This window comes from Excalfactoria chinensis, chromosome 4, assembly GCF_039878825.1.
Source record: "Excalfactoria chinensis isolate bCotChi1 chromosome 4, bCotChi1.hap2, whole genome shotgun sequence".
NCBI lineage: Eukaryota > Metazoa > Chordata > Aves > Galliformes > Phasianidae > Excalfactoria > Excalfactoria chinensis.
The window spans coordinates 38,866,610-38,887,945 of record NC_092828.1 but is presented as its reverse complement, the minus strand read 5'-3'; the positions used below and the strand labels follow the sequence as shown (position 1 = coordinate 38,887,945).

Genomic DNA, 21,336 nt, shown 5'->3' with positions numbered 1-21,336 from the left:
TTCTTTAGACAGGTTCTTTAGGCTTTCAGGGGCTACTTTCCTATTAACTAACACGATGCTTCCTGGCACTGCAGACACTTCCAACTTCACCTACTGCATTTGCAGGCTTCAGAAATTGCGCAGACCATGCTATAACTGTGGTTAGAAGACACCTCAGGAACTATTCAACACCACAATATTTACAGAGCCTGGAAAACTGGCTGTTAAATTTCTCAGTTCATGAATTAAGCTGTATTACCAACACAGAGATCTGAGTAAAACAAGCACAGATGGTAAGAGCTGTGTGGTATGTACTTTCTCGGAGCTACAGAACAAATTCTGTGACAACCTCTAGTCTTCTATTTGTTCAGAAGACTAAAATCTGTCAACATTATTCAGCAAGTCCACATAATTAGTTTTTTGGGTGATTTTGTGGATTGAATTTAGTATTAACTAAATATACACCTCATTAAGTCCACATTAAAATGTGGACATTCTTATCCTAACACTTTGAAGAGGGTATACATTTTTCTGTAGTTTAAGAAGTAGCAAGTTATCAAAAACCGGAATAGTTATTAGCTTGTGGTATAGAAGTAAAAACAATAGTAAAGTGCTTTTCTGTCTCAGCTATAGCAATACAGTGAAATGACAAAAAGAACACAGCTTCTCTTCTACCAAGCTTATCAGCTGCTAACGGGTATGGATTTGACAATTTGACAGGGGTCACTTAAAGAAGAACTTAAGAGCACTTACAGAAACTGAAAATGGTGAGCCTTCGAAACAAAAACCTGCAGCAATTATTAGAAGAAAATAACCATGTATAAACACAAGTCAGACTTACCTGAGGGACTTGGAGCTGGCCTCTGTAATGGGGGCCTAAAGCCTGGGGCTTTGGAAGTATCAGACTGATGTAAAGGCTCTGAATTTGGCAAAAATGAAGACTTTCCTGATAGCATAGATTCTGGTGTTGTCTGAGATGAAACGACAGAACCACCCCAGAAGGCATGAGCAGACGTAGGATTGTTCTCAAACAATGTACTAAAGGGCCCAAACGGTAAAGTAGCACTGAAATTGTTACCCATGGACTTGTTTGCTGGATGGGCTGAATTCTGAGAAGCACTTTGTGTACTTAAGGTAGAAGGAAGCTGCACTGAAGAAGGAACGCTGGGGGGCCTTTTGATATGATTAACATTGAGGACTGCAACAGAAGAATTTTGCACAGGAGCTGGATTCTTATGGACGCTGCCAGTTCCGTGGACAGGCGGTCTGATGGCAGGGGTTTCCATCTTAGCTGCAGGCTGAGAAGACCCCATCGATGTCTGAGACATGGGATAGGTCATTGGGGCATTTGCTGGACCTGCCACAGGAGCAGATGAGCTTGTCACTGCTAAATTTGGAGGCACAACCATTCGAGGATCTGGTGTAGGAACCTGAGGTTGCTGAAGAGGGGGCCTTGCCTCTTGCAGAGGAGCTCCTGGAGGCTGCTGATGAGCAGGGTGCACAGAGGAACTCCCAGAACCTGTACTGGGCTGCCTAGTGCTGGTTGAGCTGCTTGTTTCTACTGCTGGCGGACTACCCACTTCCTGATCAGACGAAGGTGCACCTTTATTTGGAGAGGCTGCTGCACAGTCTGAAGGACTGCTTCTAGAAACGCCTGCTGGCTGTGCCGGGGGAGAAGGCGATGATGGGGAAGATGCAGGGTAGTGTTCTTTGGCAGTAGGAACTGGATATGTGGCATTAGTAGCCGCTGTGCTGGTGTTACTTGCTGTGGTCGTCACTGTGGTTGTCGTGGCATTTGACGTCTTCACAACAGTAACAAAAAGCTGCCTTCTGACTGAAGGTGAACTTGGACTGCCATTTGCAGAAGAACCAGGCACAGTAGAAGCCACTGAACTTGTTGTAGCTGTTGGACTAGTTGTCAAAGAACTTGCTGAATTCACCTGAGAACCACTGCTGTTCTGACTGTTATGGCGAGGCACCATGTGAGGTTTAGGCGAATTGGTAGCTCTTGCAGGGCTCAACGGCCTAACAGGAAATGGACCCCATGTGGACTGAGCTGGTGGGAAAGTACCTCCAAAGTGCGTCATGGGCAACCGAGGTGGACGGATTTGCTGGAAAGTCTGAGCAGCGAGTAAAGCATGTGCAAACTGCGGAGGAGGATATGCTAATGGAAGAGAGACTTGGAAACCAGGTCGCACATTATTCACTGGATTCTTAATGGTTTTGTGATTTGATGCTGAAGAAATTGCAGGCACGGTGAGTGCAGAGGCAGTCTGAGATGTTGATGAAGCAGCTACGGTGGTCACTTTGATTCCCACAAGAGAACTGTTAGCAGCTGTAGTGGCGGCAGGTGTTGATGTCCCTATTTTGGAGTTTGCAGATGAACTTTTCAAGCGGTTCTTTGGAATAAGTTCATCAATTTCTTTATCTGGATCTTTAATCAGAGCATTAATCAACTGTGTGGCCTGTCTTGTTGATTCTGTGCCACCCCTGAAGAACAAAAGGAAAGGAAAAGGGAAGTGAATTTTGAACATCTACACACAAGGAAGTACCTAAAGAACAGGATCCAGCCAATCTTTCTGTCATACTAACAGATATCAAAAAAAGTGAGGAGACAGGCTGCCTTTCTTTTTTGTTGCTGACGGTTATTTAAAAGACTAAAATTGAGTACTCTAACCCAGAAAACACCATCCAGTTAGAAAGCTGACTTGTCTAAAAAAGTGGGCATATTTAGAGATGTAAAATCAAATGCATTTACATCTTTCCCATCTTGCCTTCAAAGTCTTTTGTACAAATGCAAAGGTACAAGATTTACAGTTCATCTCTGTTTCTGCTACCCTATTTGTCTTCCCTGTCCAGAAGCAGCGTCTCTATCTTTCAAGGAACAATCCAGGTTGAACAGATTTGTCTATACAGATAAGCATGTTTTGCAATGAAAAAAATCCTCACAGGAATGAATAAATGGTCTGCTTACCTTATCGTTATTATTCTATCTCCAGTTTTGTCCTTCTGTTTGTCAATGTCTATGTGTGCTCCCGTGCATTCACGTATAGCATTGATATTACATCCTCCTCTGCCAATGACTCTGGAAATGACAGTTGATGGAACAGAAACCTTCTTGGATCTATTAAAAAAAAAAAAAAAAAAAAAGAAAGAAACATTAACTGGGAAACACTTCAAACAGTATGAAGTAATGGGCAGATTAGCCAAAAGAATGTAAGGAGAAAATTAGGGAAAAGTTTAGTTTACCTTCTTACAACTTCCTTCCATCCTTCTTCCCTTTTTTGACCACGTTTAGGGCTAGCAATGGTAAGCTTTCCATTTGGAGAAGAAAGAGGGGAAGGGCCAGATTTTGTGCAAGTAGACAAGGAATTACTTGTCACTTCATTGATGACTTCAGACAACCTTTAAAATAAATTAATTTTTATTAAAATGCAGACTAGCAAAGAAAACCAGAAGAATCATTTCTACTAGGCCCAGTCTGAAGCCTGTCGAAACTTACTTCCTCTTTTAGCACATCAAACAAACAAAAAGAAAAATGCACAAGCCACGTTAATAACAACGTGGAGTTAAAATTATTTAACATTATCTCTGGTCCCCAAAAGCATTCAGTAAAATGTTATCGTGGTGTTCCCAGATCACCCACTACAAAACAGCAACACTGCTTATGAAGGCTAAAATGGTATTTGTATTCCAAGAGCTGCAATTGACAAGGAAGCAATTCCTACTACTCAAAGACATCTTCCATCAAAACAGCAAGTTCTCTGTTAAGATCTTGCATTCTCACAATTCCCACACAGAGAATGAAATGGTACACCATATCCTGAAATAAGTACTTCTCACTAGCAGTTAAAAATCTTGAGCATATCTAATTTGTACCTCTAAACAGTTTCATGTTCCAGAACTAGCAAAGTTCTCTAATTAGCTCTGTTAATTTTACAGCTCTTAAAAAGGCAGGAAAGTACTTCCAGGTTGTCTCCAGCTCAGACTGTTTTAAGTGAAACCCTGAGCAGCCTTGGGCAAGATGGCACAAAACAAAGTAACTACCATGTAGCTCAGAAGTACTACACTAAGAGGTGGCTTAAATTGAAATGCCTGCATTTCTGAATAACCTAACAATTCTCTATATTGCAGATCCACAACAATGAATCTTCCTTAAGAGCCTACTACTTAGTTCATGTTAAATTTCAACTATTATTATGCACTGTTATTATACTCCTCACACACGACTGTGGCTTCATCCACTTCCTAACAACTGATTTAAATACGTAAGCCCATGCAGATAATGGTGTAGTTTCCAAATGTAGCGCAACAATCTCTTTAAATAGGGATACGGCATCACAGCAACTTACTTTATGGATGATTTGCCAGTGACTGCCTTCCTCTCATCCTTTGGGCAAGTGACAAGAACCGACGGTTGCTTTTTGTTGCTCTGTGTGTTAGTAACGGCTGTGGAAGAATGATTGTCACTTTTGTGGCTGCTGTTGCTATTGCTGCTTTCATCGCTACAGCTGGAAATCCTCATGTTATCACTATCACCACTTTCACTAGTACTGCTGCTCTTAGATTCACCATTTACTTTTTCTGGTTGGTTATAAGAAATTGGGAGCTGGTCATCAAATATGATCTGAACATTATCAGGGGCTACTTTGTTTTTCCTGTTTTTCCTTTTGGAGCTTGTTGTGGTGATGGTATTATTCCTTTTCCCATGAGAACCTGCTAAAGTGGTCCAAGTTGCAGATATGCCTATGGTGGTCGTAGTGGTAGCGCTAGGAGGCTCCATTGGGACCTCTGGATCATCTGGTGGAAGAAATACAAAACAGTGCTAATTTAGCTAATTCATGAAACCCTGTATGGTTGTGTGCTCCAAATATCACTTATCAAGTTAAATCTTGCACAAACATCTTTAGAAGACTCCAAGAATAAAGCAGAGTCTCTAACAAAGCCAGTATCTGCACAACTAATAAACAAGTCATGCCATCAAGCTGCTTGCCTTGTTTATTGTAACTCATCTAGCATTTCATTCTGATCTTCAAATAAATGTAGCAGAAATTCATTAAGAGTGAAACTAAATTCAAGCATGGAAAGACAGAGACAAAAGCAATTACAGGAATAACAAGCATATGAAACAACAGATCAAAGTTTGTCACAAGTATTTCCCTTTCTTTTAGCTTATCAGCACAACCTAGCAGTCAGTGAAGACCATTTCTTAGCACACCACCAAAGATGCAGCTCAACATCACAGGATACAGAGCAGCCAATATTTGGATAGGTAGGATAACATATGTAGAATGTTATGTTTGCCAGTTTGTTTGTTTTTTAACCGGATCAAGATTATTATTCTGTGCGTGAGGGAAAAAAACACAACTTGGCCTGGTTTCAGTTAGTAGGACCTGGAAGTAAAAACACGCCAAAACATTTCCTGTGGTGAAGTTAACCTGCAACTCTCACTGAACCTGCTGCCAGCAATCCTTAAACATAACAAGACATAGAAGTGATAACAAGGCAGAAATGCAGAGTGATCTATTGGTTTCAAGTAAACTACTAAAAGCTCAGCAGATCATAAGATGACTGTACTCAAGTTTTGACAAGAAAAGCCATTGGAAGACTGGAAATGAAAACTCAAGAGGCACATTTCACAAATAAGGCAAGAGGCTGAAATCACCTTCAGCTTTTAGCTTCTCTTTCTCCTGAGCAGCTTGAAGTTCAAAATTCTCTTTACTTTTAGCTTCAATTTCTTCTAATTTTCTTCTTTGTTCTTCTTTTTTCTTCCTCCGTTTCTCCTTTCTTTTCTCTCTTTTAGCAGCCAAAGCCAATCTCCTACTTTCTTCCCGTAGCTAAAATTAAAGCACATTACAGTATGTGTTCCATGCATTTCAAAAAAAGCAAATGCTTTTTTTTCCCCATTTCTTGAGAAGCTGAACTTGCATTTTAGACTAACACATTTACAAAGTCAGCTTAACTCTGGGAGCTGTATTTTTACATTTACTTCTTGCAAACAGATTGTTTTCCCATGTTAACAGAAGGTTGATGTAGAAAGAGAGAACACCATCTTAAATGAGTTTTCCAGAACACGTTTTCAGGATTCTAAGACTACTATGTTTGTCTTAGCAGTACTGCCCCAACACACTCATTTCCCTTTCAAAGGTTAGGATGTGCCATATTTTTAGCTAGGCTGGATATAAAACGTGAACTCATTTGATGATACATTCCTAATAACATCTCTACTACAACACTATGGTTTCAAGGAATATTATCCACATATTTTGTTTTACTTAAGACACAAAATAGGACTTAGACCTCAAATCCATACCAATATCACTGCAAAATGCTCACCTATTGCGTATTGGACAAAAAAAAAAAAAAGTTCTTCAAAATCCTTTTTTGGTACAGTATTACATAGAAGAAATATAGTTATGTCAGAGTATATTAACCCAGTTTCTCTTAGTAAAAGTCAGAAGGGAAGGTACAAAGGTAACCTGAACAACCAGATATTCAGCTCTAGATGCTCCAACTACACTGATTACATATACTCCTATACTTCAATATGGACATTCACAGGTCTTCTGATCTTGAAGGAATACAAAACTAATCTTATCAAATAAATATTCCTAACTGCAATCTTTTAACTTGCCTTCTCCAAGTCCAATTCCTCTAAAAGAATGCTTGCATTTTTGTTGGCTTCGGCAGCCTGTCTATCTTTGGCTTGAACAATTGATTCCATACACAAGTGGCACTTCTTCAGCATCTCCTAAAACAAAGTTCACCAACATTCCATTTTAAAAAGCAAAAGCACACGTTTAGAATATACACTCTCAAACTTACGCTACTAATTTACTGATTTCCTTACTTGGAAAGAAAACTTCTAATGGAGAAAAAATAAAATGAATGTTTTCCATTACTTCCAGTGCAATACTATTACAAAACATCCATAATTATACCAAGTTAAATCTCTCATTGGCACATAAACTGCAATAGTTTCATTTACTGAAAGCTGCAATAGTTTCATTTACTGATTTTGAATCACGAGTAGCAAGTGACATGGCACTACACAGATGAAATTCTCCTTCCATTCTTGAGTAAGACATGACCTCAAGTCCAAATTTTTATCAGTGTAACCCTTCCTTCTCCACAGCTTGAAATTTCCATTTCATGCCCAACTCTGCAAACTGATTTCCAATTAGCAGGTAGAACATGTAGTCAATAATTAATATCTCAGCATGCTTAAAGTGGTACAAAGACTATTCATAAACTACACCTGATGAAGACAAAGTGTTCATGAAACCAAAGAAGAAATGGTCTGAGAGGTGAAAGAATTGCACAAATTAAAAGGCCATCATAAAACAAGGCTTAGCTCCCCACTCTCTCCCTGAAACACCTGGGAAATATTTTAACATTCAAGTACTGTAACATTTATAGACCTGTATTAGTTGCATGGCAGTAATTACTTTTATTGGGCATTCAGCATCATGCAAGTGACCAGGGGCAAGACCATACATACCACTGACAGGGAGAACACTTGAAAACAGACAAGCATTGTTCAGTCATGGTATTGTTCTCTTACAGCCTTACCTTATCAGTAATGGTTGCTATGTATCTCATACATTCCGAATCTGATGGAAACTGGTTTACTTCTTTTACTAGGTAGCGCACCACTTTTACATGACCCTGAAGAAGGAACAGACAAAGCAATTTAAGTACCTGTTGTCAAGCTGGCTTTACAGCCTAATTTTCACATGCTTCTACCTTTCCCCTTTGTCAGTTTTCCAACATCTGGCTCTGGCTACTTACAGTTATATATTCCTACAATCATTAGCAATTTTTAAATTACTATTGAACTGGAACTACACTCAATTACCTCAAGTCAGGCCAGGCCAACTCAAAGTTGATATTTAAAATGCTCACCCTATCTTGCATAAGAATTTACTTTTAAATTCATTTTTTCTACTTCTGTTGCATATTCCGCATCTCCATAGAAATATACTGTCATTTTCTGTTCTCAGATCCATGAAAAATCATACTCAGTAAAATGACCATAAAGAACTTCTACTAGAATTTAACACATATCATGCAAGTGAAATGCACACCTATTTTTGAAGATTCAATGCTAAGTACTATTAGTAGGTCACATCTTTAAAGATGCAGCTTATCAGTTATGCTCCTGTTTATTCCTACTACATATGGATGATTGAGACAACATTAACAAAAATCAAAGGTAAACTTCACATTCTACCTTTCGGAAGGCTGCCATAAGAGGAGTTATTTTCCTGTTATCAGCAGCATCCACATCTGCTCCGGCCTGAACTAGCAATTGGACAACATCTAGATGCCCTCCATTTGCTGCCAGCCACAGTGGAGTATTCCCCTTCTTGTTACGCACATCAATGTGGGCTCCTCTACAAAAGCAAACGTTCAGTCAAAACAATGGAGAAGATTTTATTTACTTGTGTCAGCAGGACTTGCAAAAGTTCATGCAATGCTTAAGAAAAATAGGCTAATTCAGCACTCACTTTTACATCAAGTGTATGCATTCAAAGAGAGCTTCAGTTTCAGAAATATTTTTAGATTCTGATGGTGTCAAAAGCCTACACTCAGACTAAACGTATTTTTAATACTCTGAATCATATTGTTTGTCAGTTGGGTCTGAAGCATTGCTAATTACCTCATTAACTTCTATCCATTAGTACACTCTATTCCTCAATAGCTTACTGAGAACAACTCGTAAAGCTGTGAGTGCAAGCCAACAGCCAGTGCCACTACTTCAAGAAATAATTATGCTGAGCGTACTTAGTGACCAATCTCAGACAGATGAAATCATTAAGCCTTGTGTTTTGTGCACATCTTCTGCTTTTCAATGACTTAACACTGACATTTAAACTGAAGGCACCAGTGATGCAACCACAAGAAATATCACCTTCACATGAAATGCCTTGAATGTTCACAAGTTCATAAGACAGGAAAAATTCTATCAGTCCACACAGGCAAAAGCAAATACTCAAACACCAAACACAACTAAGTCTGATCACTCTCACTGAACAGAAAACATAATTACTAATGGTCTAACAGAATTCTTCTCATTCCCTATCATGTAGTGTATATTGCAACACGGATTAGAGATTGTTTCCTTTAAGCAGTACACTTTCAAAAATACAGTACCTGCTAATAAGAAGTTCACAGAATTTGTAGTGCCCTTTGTCTGCTGCAATGGTTAAAGCTGTGTCTCTTGAAGAAGGTACTGGAGGAGCATTTACATCTGCACCTTTGTCCAGCAGAACTCTGCCTACTTCTGCATATCCACCAGAAGCAGCTTCCATTAATGGCGTGAGACCAGTCTACAATAAACATGCAAGAGAATCAAGCAATTTGTTTGAAAGAACTGGGAGGTGGGTTCACTTAAGAGAACTGATATCTACTTCCAGTAGCATATTTCAAGTTCAGCTTTACAGCCCCTCCTGACCAGTTTTGTAATAGACTACCAATATTTCAAAGGAGAGAAAATGTACACCCGTACAGAAAAAGAGGCACGACAGTGCATAGGTGTCCTGCTGCTGCACAGTGTTCAAGAAGGCTCTTTGCTTGCTGATGTCACTGCATCTCAGAAATAGCAGTTGACCTTACACAGTTGATGATCAGCATAGGTGTTGCTAAAAAAGCCTGCAACACTTTGATTTTACTCTTCATTAAGAGAGGCTACACAGCAACATCCAGAAAGTGCCTGGCTAGGTGAAGGGGGACACATTAACTTCTGACAGATATTCAAAATCCCCCCAGCAGTTAGACAAGGAGAAGAGATCAGACCTTAAGTACAACCTAGGTCAAGAATATGACTAAATTCAATAAATAATTGCATTTTTTCAAGTTAAAGGATTGCTATTCTTCTAAACACCTGAAAATAAAGCTTCAGGAGAACTGCTTTTCTTTCAATGAGTCGTACATCAGTATAAATGCTAGCTCCTGAAGTACACTCACTGTTCTTATATTTTCTTTTTCTAGACAGTATCGAAAACTTGAAATTGATCTGTAGCAGACATCACCTTTGGTCATCCAATTAACTTCCAAAGGGCAGTAAAGCCATCAGATTATGACAAGTCCTAACTTGCAAGTACCTTTTTTTTTTTGAGAGCAATTTGCTTCTTACCTTAGCTCTATGCTCCACATTTGCTTTTCTATCAAGGAGCAGGCTAACCACTTCAGTTCTCCCTTGGAAACAAGCCAGAGTTAGTGCTGTATTTCTATTGGTCTCTATCTGGGCATTTATATCAGAGCCCATGTCCAGTAATAACTTCACAGCAGCAGTGTGGCCATTCATGGCCGCCAACATTAAGGGAGAAATGCCCAATTTGCTACCAGTTCTGAAAGAAGAAAAGATAAAGGAGTTTAAATCGCAATCACATTTCTGAGATGACTTCAACAAAAACAGAGAAAATAGAATATTTAACAAGAATGGAAGAGAGCAACACCGCAACTACAACTGAAACCACAGAAGGTTCTTGTCAGCAACTTTGGACAAGTATTTCTATTTCAAAGCACTGCAGGCATGTTGGATTTTAACTATTGTAAATTTGACAGCATCTCTTATGCGGAACTCCTGCTTGAACTTTTTATTTGACTTGTGCAATGTATGGTTGAACTACTTAATGTATGCAAGAGGCGCTACACAAACGCAAACACACAGCAAAATCTTTCTTTAAATTACATGCAAGGAACAAACATGCACACTTTTTTTTAAAAAATTATTTAACCCAGAATTAATTTCAAACTAGCAGGACAATCAGAGAAAGGAGGACTATTTTTCTTAACCTTTAATCAAAGAGGACTGATGTAATATGACACATGGCAGACAATATCAAAACATACAGAAGCCGCTGGAAGCTAAGTGAGCAATGAAAGAAGCATATTCAAAAACCTTTCCTTCCTACCTGAAGTCTACAAATAAGACAATTACATGGATAATTATTTGTTGTGTAAGCACAAACCTACCTGCTCAATTTAGTTGCCCAGAAAGCTTTTCGGAAAGGGTAAAGACCATGAAGAAGTGAAAAGGGAACTTGCCTGGAATTGATTTCTGCCCCAGCATTTAGCAGAATCTTGATAATGTTCACATAGCCACCAGAAGCAGCAAGGCTTAAAGGTGTATAATCCGAAACATTCCTGTGCTCTTTGTTTGCCCCTCGAGCTAGAAGCAACTCCACCACCTGTCATATTTTAAAAAATAACACATTGTTTTCTCTCAAACTTTCAAGTCTATCTGATACAAAGCTATTGAATGCTTTCAGAATCCTAGATGTACTATTAACATCTTCCAATGTAAGAACAGTGGTTTTCTTAATTTCCTTCACTCTAGTCTTGGCCTCTGTGAAAGCCAAGACTAAAATTATGATCCTAAAAATGTGAAAATCATTTAATATCAATCAGTTACAACCACTCACTGACATGTCTAAAAGATTTATACCAAACTGTGTAACAAACACATTTATCCCAGTTTTCTGGTTACTTCAGCCATCTTCAAGACTACAAAAAATAAATAGATTTAAATCAAAAGAAGCATACAAAATAGTCTGGCTTTTTATCTTCACACTGGCACACTCAATTCATAATCAAGTTAAAAACTCATCTTCAAGCCAAAGCTGAGGAACAACCAAGAAGTTTCATGCTTTTATCTTTCATTCTCTGTTTACAACATGACATCAGATTGTTGTACACTGTACACAAACCTCTCACAGGAGACACAGGAATTAACATTTGCATCACATTAACAACAGAAAGTAATTTTTACATGATTTCTTCTTTGCAGATTTATTTACAATTCAAGCAATTCCCAGCATTCTGTATCATACGTGAAGTTTATTTTCTGCAATGAAGTTAATGCAGAACAATGGTTGGGAAACTCAACTTTGTGCCAAGATGAGCCAAAATGAACACTGAGATGGAAACTCACTGAGTTATCTCCAGTACAGTAATATCTCATTGGCTTTTTATTGTCATCTGACTTTTTCTCAAGAACACAGTGTTTCACATAACATTTAAAAAGACTTCCTTTACATTTACTTCTGATCGATCATTTGAAAAATGTCTTAGACTAAAAGCCCAACAAAACAGAAGACACCAGAGCCATCTACAGTACTCATATTCTACACAGAACCAACTATAACATCCTGTTGGCTCACATACGGAGCTGATTCATAGCAAACTCTAGCTTCTCAACAGGAACATTGATCCCATTCACTTCCACATTCACATCCATTTATGCATGTAAAAACCCCATAACTAGCCAGGAGTTAGGAGATCTGTTTCACAGCTCTGGTCCAACTTACGGAAATAGGAAAAGGATTTTTTCATCAAACACTGCAATAAGTAACTTCAAAAATGTTAACCTCTTTGTGTCTTTAAAAAACATCCTGAAACAGTGCTGTGTATCAAGTTACTGTGTTCCGTAAAATAAAAAACAGACGATATGCAATCTACAGCCTACTCTTGAAGACTTAAAAGTTTACATCACCTCTTGTCTCCCTCCTGAACAAGCCAAGGACAAGGGAGTGTCCTTTGTTCTCTCCGACTGGGCTTCGATATCAGCTCCATTATCAAGTAAGATTTCAACAACACCCACGTGGCCAGCTGTAGCAGCCAAAATAAGTGGAGTAAATCCTAGAATGAAAAAGGATGTTTGAAGAATCCATGTTTATAACTTCAAATTAAGCAACTTATGTTAAATCATCAAGAAAGTAAGCCTAAAAGCTTCACACAAGAACTATATTTACTGCATATTTATTTACTATGTTACAGTGGAAAACAAGAATGGTTCTGTATTGCCACAGTGAGATAGCTACCTTTCTTGTCCCTGTGTTCAATATTGGCTCCTCTCTCTAGCAGTGTTTGTACTAGTTCCTCATGGCCACCAGCACAAGCAAGCGTCAATGCTGTGTCATGATTACTCTCAGTCTGAAAAAGAAATCATTAGAAATATAAGTTCTTCCTTTTTTCAAGTACAACTTTTGTCACATTGCAAATACAACTGCGTCTATAATGAAATAAAAACTACGAAAACTTAAGACCTGTTTACTGGTCACCTCATCTTTCTTTCATGTTCAGCTTAGAATTCTACCTCTAATCTGCTCTGCTGAAATACTATAAAAAGATTCCTCAAGAGCAGATTTCAGTGTAAGCATAGCTTTAGTTTTGCTTTATTCTATTATGACTGAGGGCAGTTGGCAATCAAACTCAGTACTGGTATGTACTGCTGTCTACCAGTTAGAAATCAGACACATCAGGTTACGGGAAGAATCTGACCTGCAGTCACAGCAGAAACCAAACCAACTGCCATAAGCAGCTGAACTAACTAGAACTGGTTTCCCAGAGATTCCTCTCCCCAGTCCACAATAATCTCCTGCTGCAGTCTACAACAATCCACACTTACTCATCTCTGCACTGCTTGTATCTTAGCCCTGTCACCTTGGTCACTTATTGTACAGTCTAGAACTATGCACATAAATATGATGGAAAATAGAAAAAAGCAGTACACTTTTTTTTTTTTTTTTTTTTCCCCCTTTGATGGCCTGACAGCGTCAAGTCAACAAAATGCAGGTGCTTTTAAAATGACTTGCAACACAGATACATTGGTGAGAGGGAGAACTCTTGAAATACATCATTTCTGAAGATGTTTTAGCAATACAGTCATACTTCTGTCAGGCCTGGGGGGTCACTGGCCAACAACTCAAAGCACAACTGTGAAAAATAAGTGTGTAAGAAGTTTTTAGCCTTGTTTTCATTTTCAGAAGTCAACCCCAAAATACTTAATTTTTTCTACCCCGTTTCTCATATTCACTCACTGAAGAAATGAGAAATACAAACATTTAATGATGCAAGGCTCTTCTCTTTTGTTCAGCTAGAGCATGGAAGAAACTGGGCTGCAATTCTCCCAAGAGCTGTACAGGCTCTCTAAAATCAGCTAATCATGTCTCATACAACAGAGCTATTCCCTATAAATGAATTATTCAGAATACAGAAAGAAAACAGCTTCACACGTGTGCTGCAGTGACAGTGGAAGGCTTACCTGGGCATCAATATCTATAGCAGGGTAAATTGGTAGCATGGCTGAAGGAGAAATGATAGGACTTGGAGTTGGCGTCTGAGGCTGAGAGACAGAAGTTGCAATGCTGTGGGTAGGAGTGTTTGATATTGCAGATGCTCTTCCACTCACTGCTGTTGAACAGAATAATTACAGTTAGTAAAGGCAACAGTGGGTAAGAACTACTCAAATATTTCAATGTTCAAAAATGCGCATTTCTCCGCATATTTAATCCACCTTTTGAATCCTTATAACAGTATCAGACTGCCAAATAAACACGTACATATCAGACTGTCATGTTTTCTAAATGCCCACCACAAAAAAAAAAAAGCAAAAAACTAAAACACGCATAATACTTTTTTTTTGTTAATATCAAAGACCTTTCCTACAAGTCAGTCATTATTTGTACCAGGAATCCCATACCTTCAGAAGCTGGACTGCAGAACAAGTTGAAGTAACAATTATCTATATAATTTTTCTTAAAACAGCTTAAGGATTCTCATGTAGAAGTTCTCCTACTTTCCTCTAGTCCCCCACAAACATCACAGAGAAGCAGCAGAGCTAGCATCAGGTTGCTCACATAGAAGAATTTGTTGAAACCAGTGAAGAAGCAGCTTAACAGCCATTTTGCAGAGACTTTGGTCAAAGACGTAAGGATAAGCAGCATAAGGTAATATCATCTTACAGTTGATGAAGGTATACTGACTCGACACAAAGCCACATGTCCCTAAAATTCATCAGTTTAATAGTTACAAGTACCAAATTAACTTGACGCTACAGCAGCATTTGGGGGAAAGAAACTCTTGTTTTTCTATTTGTTTTTCTTTAAAGGAATCTAATGTTTTTCCTCCACAATTTTCTTCCTTTTTTTTTTTTTTTTTTAACAAGTCTTTGTCAAGTATGATCAGCAAAGGAGGAAGTGAATGGTTAAAGGTTTCTCCTGTCAAGTTCACAGAAGGACCTGTAGCTGCAAAATGAAAGAAATACGGTTTCCACATTGTCAGCATTCACTGAATACACTACACCAAGTAATCTTAAGGAATACTAAAATAAAATCCCTTTATCCCCAACTTTCGATGCCACATTTATTGTTCAAAGAGATTTAGTAATCAGCGATATCCCACATTACCAACCGTACTTATAGCTCCTATGTTCAGTTGGAAGGGGTAACCTTTTCAATAGATGCCACGCAAATTTTACCACAACGTGCCAAACTGTACTACTCTGCAAAGCAGCTGTGGTTTTAGCACATTTTTCCTTTTATTTCTGGACTTCCTATGACAAATATCATTAAAGAAGCTAATAAATGCCAGTGAATGGAAACCGAAATATCAACTTAGAGCACAAGAAGTATGCTTCACCTTCTCCTTAGGACTTCATCATGTCACAAGCTCCGTGAATCTTTATATCAGAGCACCTTTTGAAAGTTGCTCCCATCTTACAAGAAAAAAAAAGAAATCAAGCTAAGTATGAACTAAAAAGAATATGCTGATGCTGAGCCAAAATACTCTTGATAGGAGGTCAAAAAAACGTGGCCTAAGGGAGCTCTGTGTTATACAGAACGAGGCACTGTAATCTAGTACCATCCAGTGAAGGTCTACTTTGACCTCATCTCACTCCTTATTCCTTCTGTAAAGAGATATGACCTAATAATGTAACAACCAATTTGTTTCATAGAGAATGATAACAATGTGTGTGAACTCCTGCTCCCATCTTCACATGTACAGTCATGATGAATAATTTAGGGGAAAAAAAATAGCAAGTTTACCATCTTTCTCCAAATTAAAGGAGAAAGCTCTATCATGGTAAAACAGTCACAAAATGATTAAAAATAAATAAATCATTACGATCCTCAGCATTCCCATCTGGTACAAACGGGCCAGAGAAAGACAGTAAAATCAACTGGAAACTAACTACATTAGCTTAACTCAGATGATATAAAAGCACAATCATCAAATAATCTGCAAATGAAAGAAGTTTACCCTGTTACTGCAGCACATGGTATTTGCTCAGATTTCTGCTGAAGCCCCTATACTGGGGCTGGGGAACAAACACCATATTACAGAAGTCACTATTAAACGTTCATATTTAAAAATAATAACATAAAATAAAAATCAAGCTAATTGGGAAAGTCTCAAAGAGGACAAAAAGGAAAGACATTAAAAGCCCACATCTCTTTCCACAAATCATACACAAAGTATAAATGGTTTTATGAATGATAACAGAAGAGTCCATCAATATGCCTGTTGACTTATAGTTCTCACGTTAAATTCATCTTAAATGTGCTTCAGCAGTAACATAAATAACACCATCCATAATCCTAAAGTACTCACTGAGACAAGATACTACTTTTTATGGCTAACAATTTGGATTATGTTTCTTAGAATGTCATCTATGCAGAGTTCAAATTTTTCATCAGTGTGCCAATGGCAATGAACAAAATCTTAACTGAAAACTTCTAGTACTTGTTTGGACACAGTAAGCCAAAAGGTTTTCATGCTGGTCTCGAGCAGCGAAACACAATAACCAATGAGCTTAATCTCAAGTTAATAAACAGCTAAACCAGTTCACCTGAAACACTGCACTTCAACATTACACCCTACTTACTGTATGGCTGGGATCTTTGCAACTAGGTCACAACTACAGTATTTCAAGTGTATCTGTGCTTTAGTTTAGTACAGTACCGGCTGCTGATTTTATTAACACCATGATACAACATACAGTTGATGTGATTCTTGTGTATAAATTTAAGTAGTTATAATTGACTCAACTCAGAAGGAACCTTCCAGGAACTAAAATATCAAAATGTTTCAAGGCCACTGAATTTATCATCTTTTCTTTTTTGTGAGGTTTTGCTACTGGATATCATAGAATATATAGAGCTGTTTGAGTTGGAAGGGATCTCTCTAAAGGCCATCTGGATCAACAGCCCTGCAAAGGCAGAGACACCTACAGCTATATCAGGGTTGCTCAGAACCCTGTTCAGCTGTGTTTTCATTGAAGAGTTTCCTAACAAACCCTTTCCAAGTACTTCTATTCGCCAGACTTGCTGGAAGCAAATGACCTGCACTGACATCTGAAGTTAAAGAGCAAACCCTTTGCTTGTCATCAGCTCCAGCAGGAGTTGTGCCTAAATATTCACTTTTCAACTTGCCCTATTTCTTTCCAAATAAAACAATGTAGAACAAAACAAACAAAAAGACATCCCACCAAACAACAACAACAAAAAAAAAAACCCACACTAAAAAAAATAAGCCCCCCACCTCAGAACTCTTATGTCAGTTTATTTTGTGTTCCCAAGCAAGCCCCATAGTCCTAATAACACTAATTAGCTTCTCTAGCAACAAGGAATTACACTTTAACATTCCAGAGGTCATGTAACAACTAAGCACTTTAATACAGCAACACTATCTTATCCCAACCTCTAATACCAGCATTTGCACACCTGACTTGCTTTAAACAAGCACTTAAAACTGGAGAATTAAGCTAATAATTTGCAAAGAATTAAGCAAAAAGATGAACACTAGATCAATTTTACACAATCAGAAGACTGCCTTCCTTTTGTAACCAGTGTGAATTCACCCAGTGCTGCAAACAACGCTTTGTACCTATGAGAATACTCCATTGGGATCCTGCTGAAGCAGTATAGAAGGCTACAGAAAACATATTTAGTTGCTCCCTGAATATTTTGTGTTACACTGAGCCCATTTCACCTCCACGCTTAAACCTAATGTGTGAAATCAAGCTGCTAGAGTTGTACAGTAAGGGCTGTATCTACTGTCTTTAAAATCAGCCATTTGACAAACTTGAGGTGAAACTGCACACGCACAACTTTTAACAGACTTACCACAAATACCTGTCAGAACACAATTCAGATCTCATTCCCAATTGCACGTGTGCATGCACATACTAGGAACTGGGACTAGGGAGTACAAAAATATTCACTCAAATGTACATTGGAAACATCTGACCTTCACAAAAAGGCATGAACAAGCATTTGGATATACGCCAGCTGACCTAAAATCACAGATCCTCAAGATGTTATATGCAGTTAAACACACAGCAAGTGTGTTCTAAATGAAAGCCTATGATACACTTAGAAAGCATATTGCACACATTCTTCACACATAACTGCAAACTGTATTTGTTCTGTATTTGTTCTGTCTACAGAATCTAGTAGCTGGTACTGGTAGGTATTCCAGTACCATTAGAGCACACTATCAAAATGCAAGTAGTTTTATCTACCTTCTCATGTCTCCTGTCAGACATTTATTCACTGACAGCTTCCAACCCTTGTGCCTAGGCTTAAACTCTAACACTAGATTTTCCAAAGAGAGTCTCTGTAGCTCCCATAAGTTTCCGTAATCTTTTAGGAGGCTTTGCCTGAACACCAGGTTACTCAATGGAAGTCTAATTTTAGCCACAACTTGAAAAAGCATCATTCCAATTATATCAAACTATCACCATTTAGTCTTGCACATAATTACCAAATCCACTATTCACTATTCACCACACTCCCTCCATTCCTTCTGCAGTACATGCAGGAAAATCTCCACTCCTCTGCACCTCTGGACTAATATGTTCTTAGAGACCTGCCCATGCTCCAGTTCACATCCCAGCACAGTGCATTAGTCCTAGTCTCCTTACAAGGAAGAATTGTCAAGACAGACAGCACTTCTAAAAATAAACATTCATCTGTTTCACAAAAACACCTCAACGAGTTTTTAATCAAGGGAAATGCTGATATATTTATTATTTTTAAAATATTCCTTAACAGCCTGTATTTAGGAAAGTACTCAAAATGAGTATTTCAGCTCCTACTTTAACATGAACAGGGGCATACAACTAAAGCATGCATAAAGAAAACCAACACCAGCAGCCCATGTTCCCTATGGCACTGAAAGCCTATTATTTTAAACAGTTACTTTTTAAGGCTGTAAAGCACTGACTCAACACATCCAAGCAACCTCCAAAGTCATTCAGAAAAAACTTGCTAGGGCTGAATTTGTTTTTAATTGGAGAAGCAGCAATTTTCAGGAGAGTACTTAAAAAAAAAAAAAAAAACACAACAAAAAGAAACATCAACAGCAAACATATATTACAATTTACAAGTAAATGTTTCCTAATGGTTCACTATTCAGGGACAACCAAACACCTTTCATTCAGCAGACAGGCCTACTGGTTCATTACAAGATGTAGGGCTTGATGTGATACTGTAGCTCAAAGCCTGCTCTGAGTTCTCCAAGACAGTTCTCAGTTAACTAGCTTAGATCGCAAACAAGCAGTATTGTCATGATGCTGCTCCTTCACTACAGACTGAAATACAGCTGTTAATCTCTAACATACCCCTCCCAAACTACAAAACGTTAAAAATGCAACTTCTGACATACCAACCTGACAAAAGGGCACCAGTACAGCACAACAAAAAGAAAGGCAAGGCTGCAAATTGAGAAGTTAAAGCTAATTCTGAGATCCTGAACACAGGAAACAGGCTAGTGGTTTTGCTGTAGAGCTAGCAGGAATGCATAAACACACACGCACACACAAAAAAAGCTGACATACCCTCAACTGGTTAAGCAAATATTATACCTGCTCATAACAATATAAACCCACCTGCCATGATGTCATCCAGCGTGTCATTGAGCGTCTGAGCAGGGCTGGCTACCATTAACCCTTGCTGTGTTTCTGTCAGTATTCCTTGCCCCAGCCCTGCTAGTTGTGCTTGGCCCAATACTGGCTGTCCAACTATAACACCTTGCAGTTCTGTAAGATTTGCGATGGACCCTGGAGGTAAGGAACCTGCTGCCAGAGGCAAAGCTTGTGGCATCGCCAGAGGCTGAATTGGTGCAAAACCCGTCTGTGCAGCAGCTTGCTGAGGATCATCTTTAAGCAAGACGGGGTCCACTTGCTGTAATCGTGCATAGTCTCCCTCTGAGAGTTGTTCTCCTACCCCAACAGGAGTCAGAAGTCCCAGGTGCTGGCAAGACTGTTGCTGCTGCTGCTGCTGGAGCTGAATTCTTTGCGCTTTTACCTCTAGATATTGCTTTTTCAGCTGCTGCTGAGTTTTCAGCTGTAACTCTCGTTCCACTTTCTGCAGTTCCTCCAAAATCTTTTGTTTCTTCTGAATTTGTTCCTCTCTCGTTTTGTTCAGCTCCTCAATCTTCTCTTTGGTGAGCTGGTCAGCGTGTGCCAATTCCAAGGACTGCAGCTGAGCATTCTTCTCTATGGCTTCTTTTATCCTCTGCTCCAGCTCTGTCAACTTGCCCTGAGCCTCTTCTACAATGCTCTCTGGAGACTGATTGGTGATGTAACCCTGTACATCCTGGTTGTTTGCTGGCAAATGACTGCTGGACTTTTGTTTAGAAGCAGCTGTGTGAAAAAGAAACCCCCTCAGAACCAATGGAAGTGCATATGAATGGCATCCTCATTATAGAGCTACTGTTGGGATGCTAAATGCACTGAGACACAGCACCCACAGAAGGTCAGAAAGTACTTGCATAGCCCTCAACGGAAACTGTATCTTTCACTATCAACTTAAACACAGCAGTCAGATCGCAAATTAACAGTACAGATTACTGCACATACATTCCAAATAACCCCTATGCTACGCTGAAATATTTAATCCAACTATCGTTATACTTTTGCCAAATGAAGTGATTGTCTCAAGAGCCGCTGTTATCAAGTGGTGCTACGAGATAAACGAAAAGGGTAGAACATGCTGTCTCTTCACTTGATCTTTTGGAATTGGTATCGTGTTAAGACAAATGTACCGTTACATCCCTGAAGCACAGCAAAAGTGATGCAAAAACATCTTTTTTCTAGGCCACCGCTTTTTTGAACAGTGTGGTACATTTTAGGAAGTATTATACTTTCTAGGAATACTGAATCCTTTCGCTACAGGTATCCAGCTTTGCCCAGTTGACAAACAGTGCCAGAACCTAGGACGGTCATTTGTATTTTAACATGATCTAACAGGGTATGTTTAGCAACTACATGTTATCCATAGCAAGACACGATATTGCACGTGTCAAAACTCAGCTCTCTGCCCAGGCAAGGCAAATAATTCAGCCTTCCTGTAAGAACGAGCGATGGACTAATCCAATACATCTTTTATGAAGAAGTCCACGGTAATACAGCTGACATGGTCTGCCATACCAGTTGGAGAAAGAACAATCTGTTAATTTTGAAGGGTGAAAGGCAAATGAAAACTGAGGATTTGAGCCAGTGGTGGTGCCCAGTTTCTTCCAGAGATCCTTGCTGTATTTCCAGAACAATACAAGTGTACACACAGT

The 21,336-nt window shown here is 38.8% G+C and overlaps 1 protein-coding gene across 4 annotated transcripts in view; it reads right to left on the bottom strand.

The window, feature by feature from the left end:
* The window catches only part of ANKRD17 (ankyrin repeat domain 17), a 79,576-nt gene that overhangs the window by 6,993 nt on the left and 51,247 nt on the right, over positions 1-21,336 (bottom strand). For 2 of the 4 annotated variants that reach the window (XM_072334027.1, XM_072334028.1), the window contains exons 15-29: positions 19,658-20,413; positions 14,030-14,178; positions 12,807-12,918; positions 12,479-12,624; positions 11,032-11,174; positions 10,118-10,331; positions 9,136-9,311; positions 8,213-8,375; positions 7,552-7,647; positions 6,614-6,730; positions 5,645-5,816; positions 4,332-4,779; positions 3,229-3,384; positions 2,954-3,103; positions 821-2,469 (exon numbers count right to left, since the gene is read on the bottom strand). In XM_072334027.1, the coding sequence (XP_072190128.1) occupies positions 821-2,469; positions 2,954-3,103; positions 3,229-3,384; positions 4,332-4,779; positions 5,645-5,816; positions 6,614-6,730; positions 7,552-7,647; positions 8,213-8,375; positions 9,136-9,311; positions 10,118-10,331; positions 11,032-11,174; positions 12,479-12,624; positions 12,807-12,918; positions 14,030-14,178; positions 19,658-20,413 (4,647 nt within the window). The remainder of the gene's footprint in view (positions 1-820; positions 2,470-2,953; positions 3,104-3,228; positions 3,385-4,331; positions 4,780-5,644; positions 5,817-6,613; positions 6,731-7,551; positions 7,648-8,212; positions 8,376-9,135; positions 9,312-10,117; positions 10,332-11,031; positions 11,175-12,478; positions 12,625-12,806; positions 12,919-14,029; positions 14,179-19,657; positions 20,414-21,336) is intronic. The other 2 variants (XM_072334025.1, XM_072334029.1) reach the window with 2 other exon arrangements.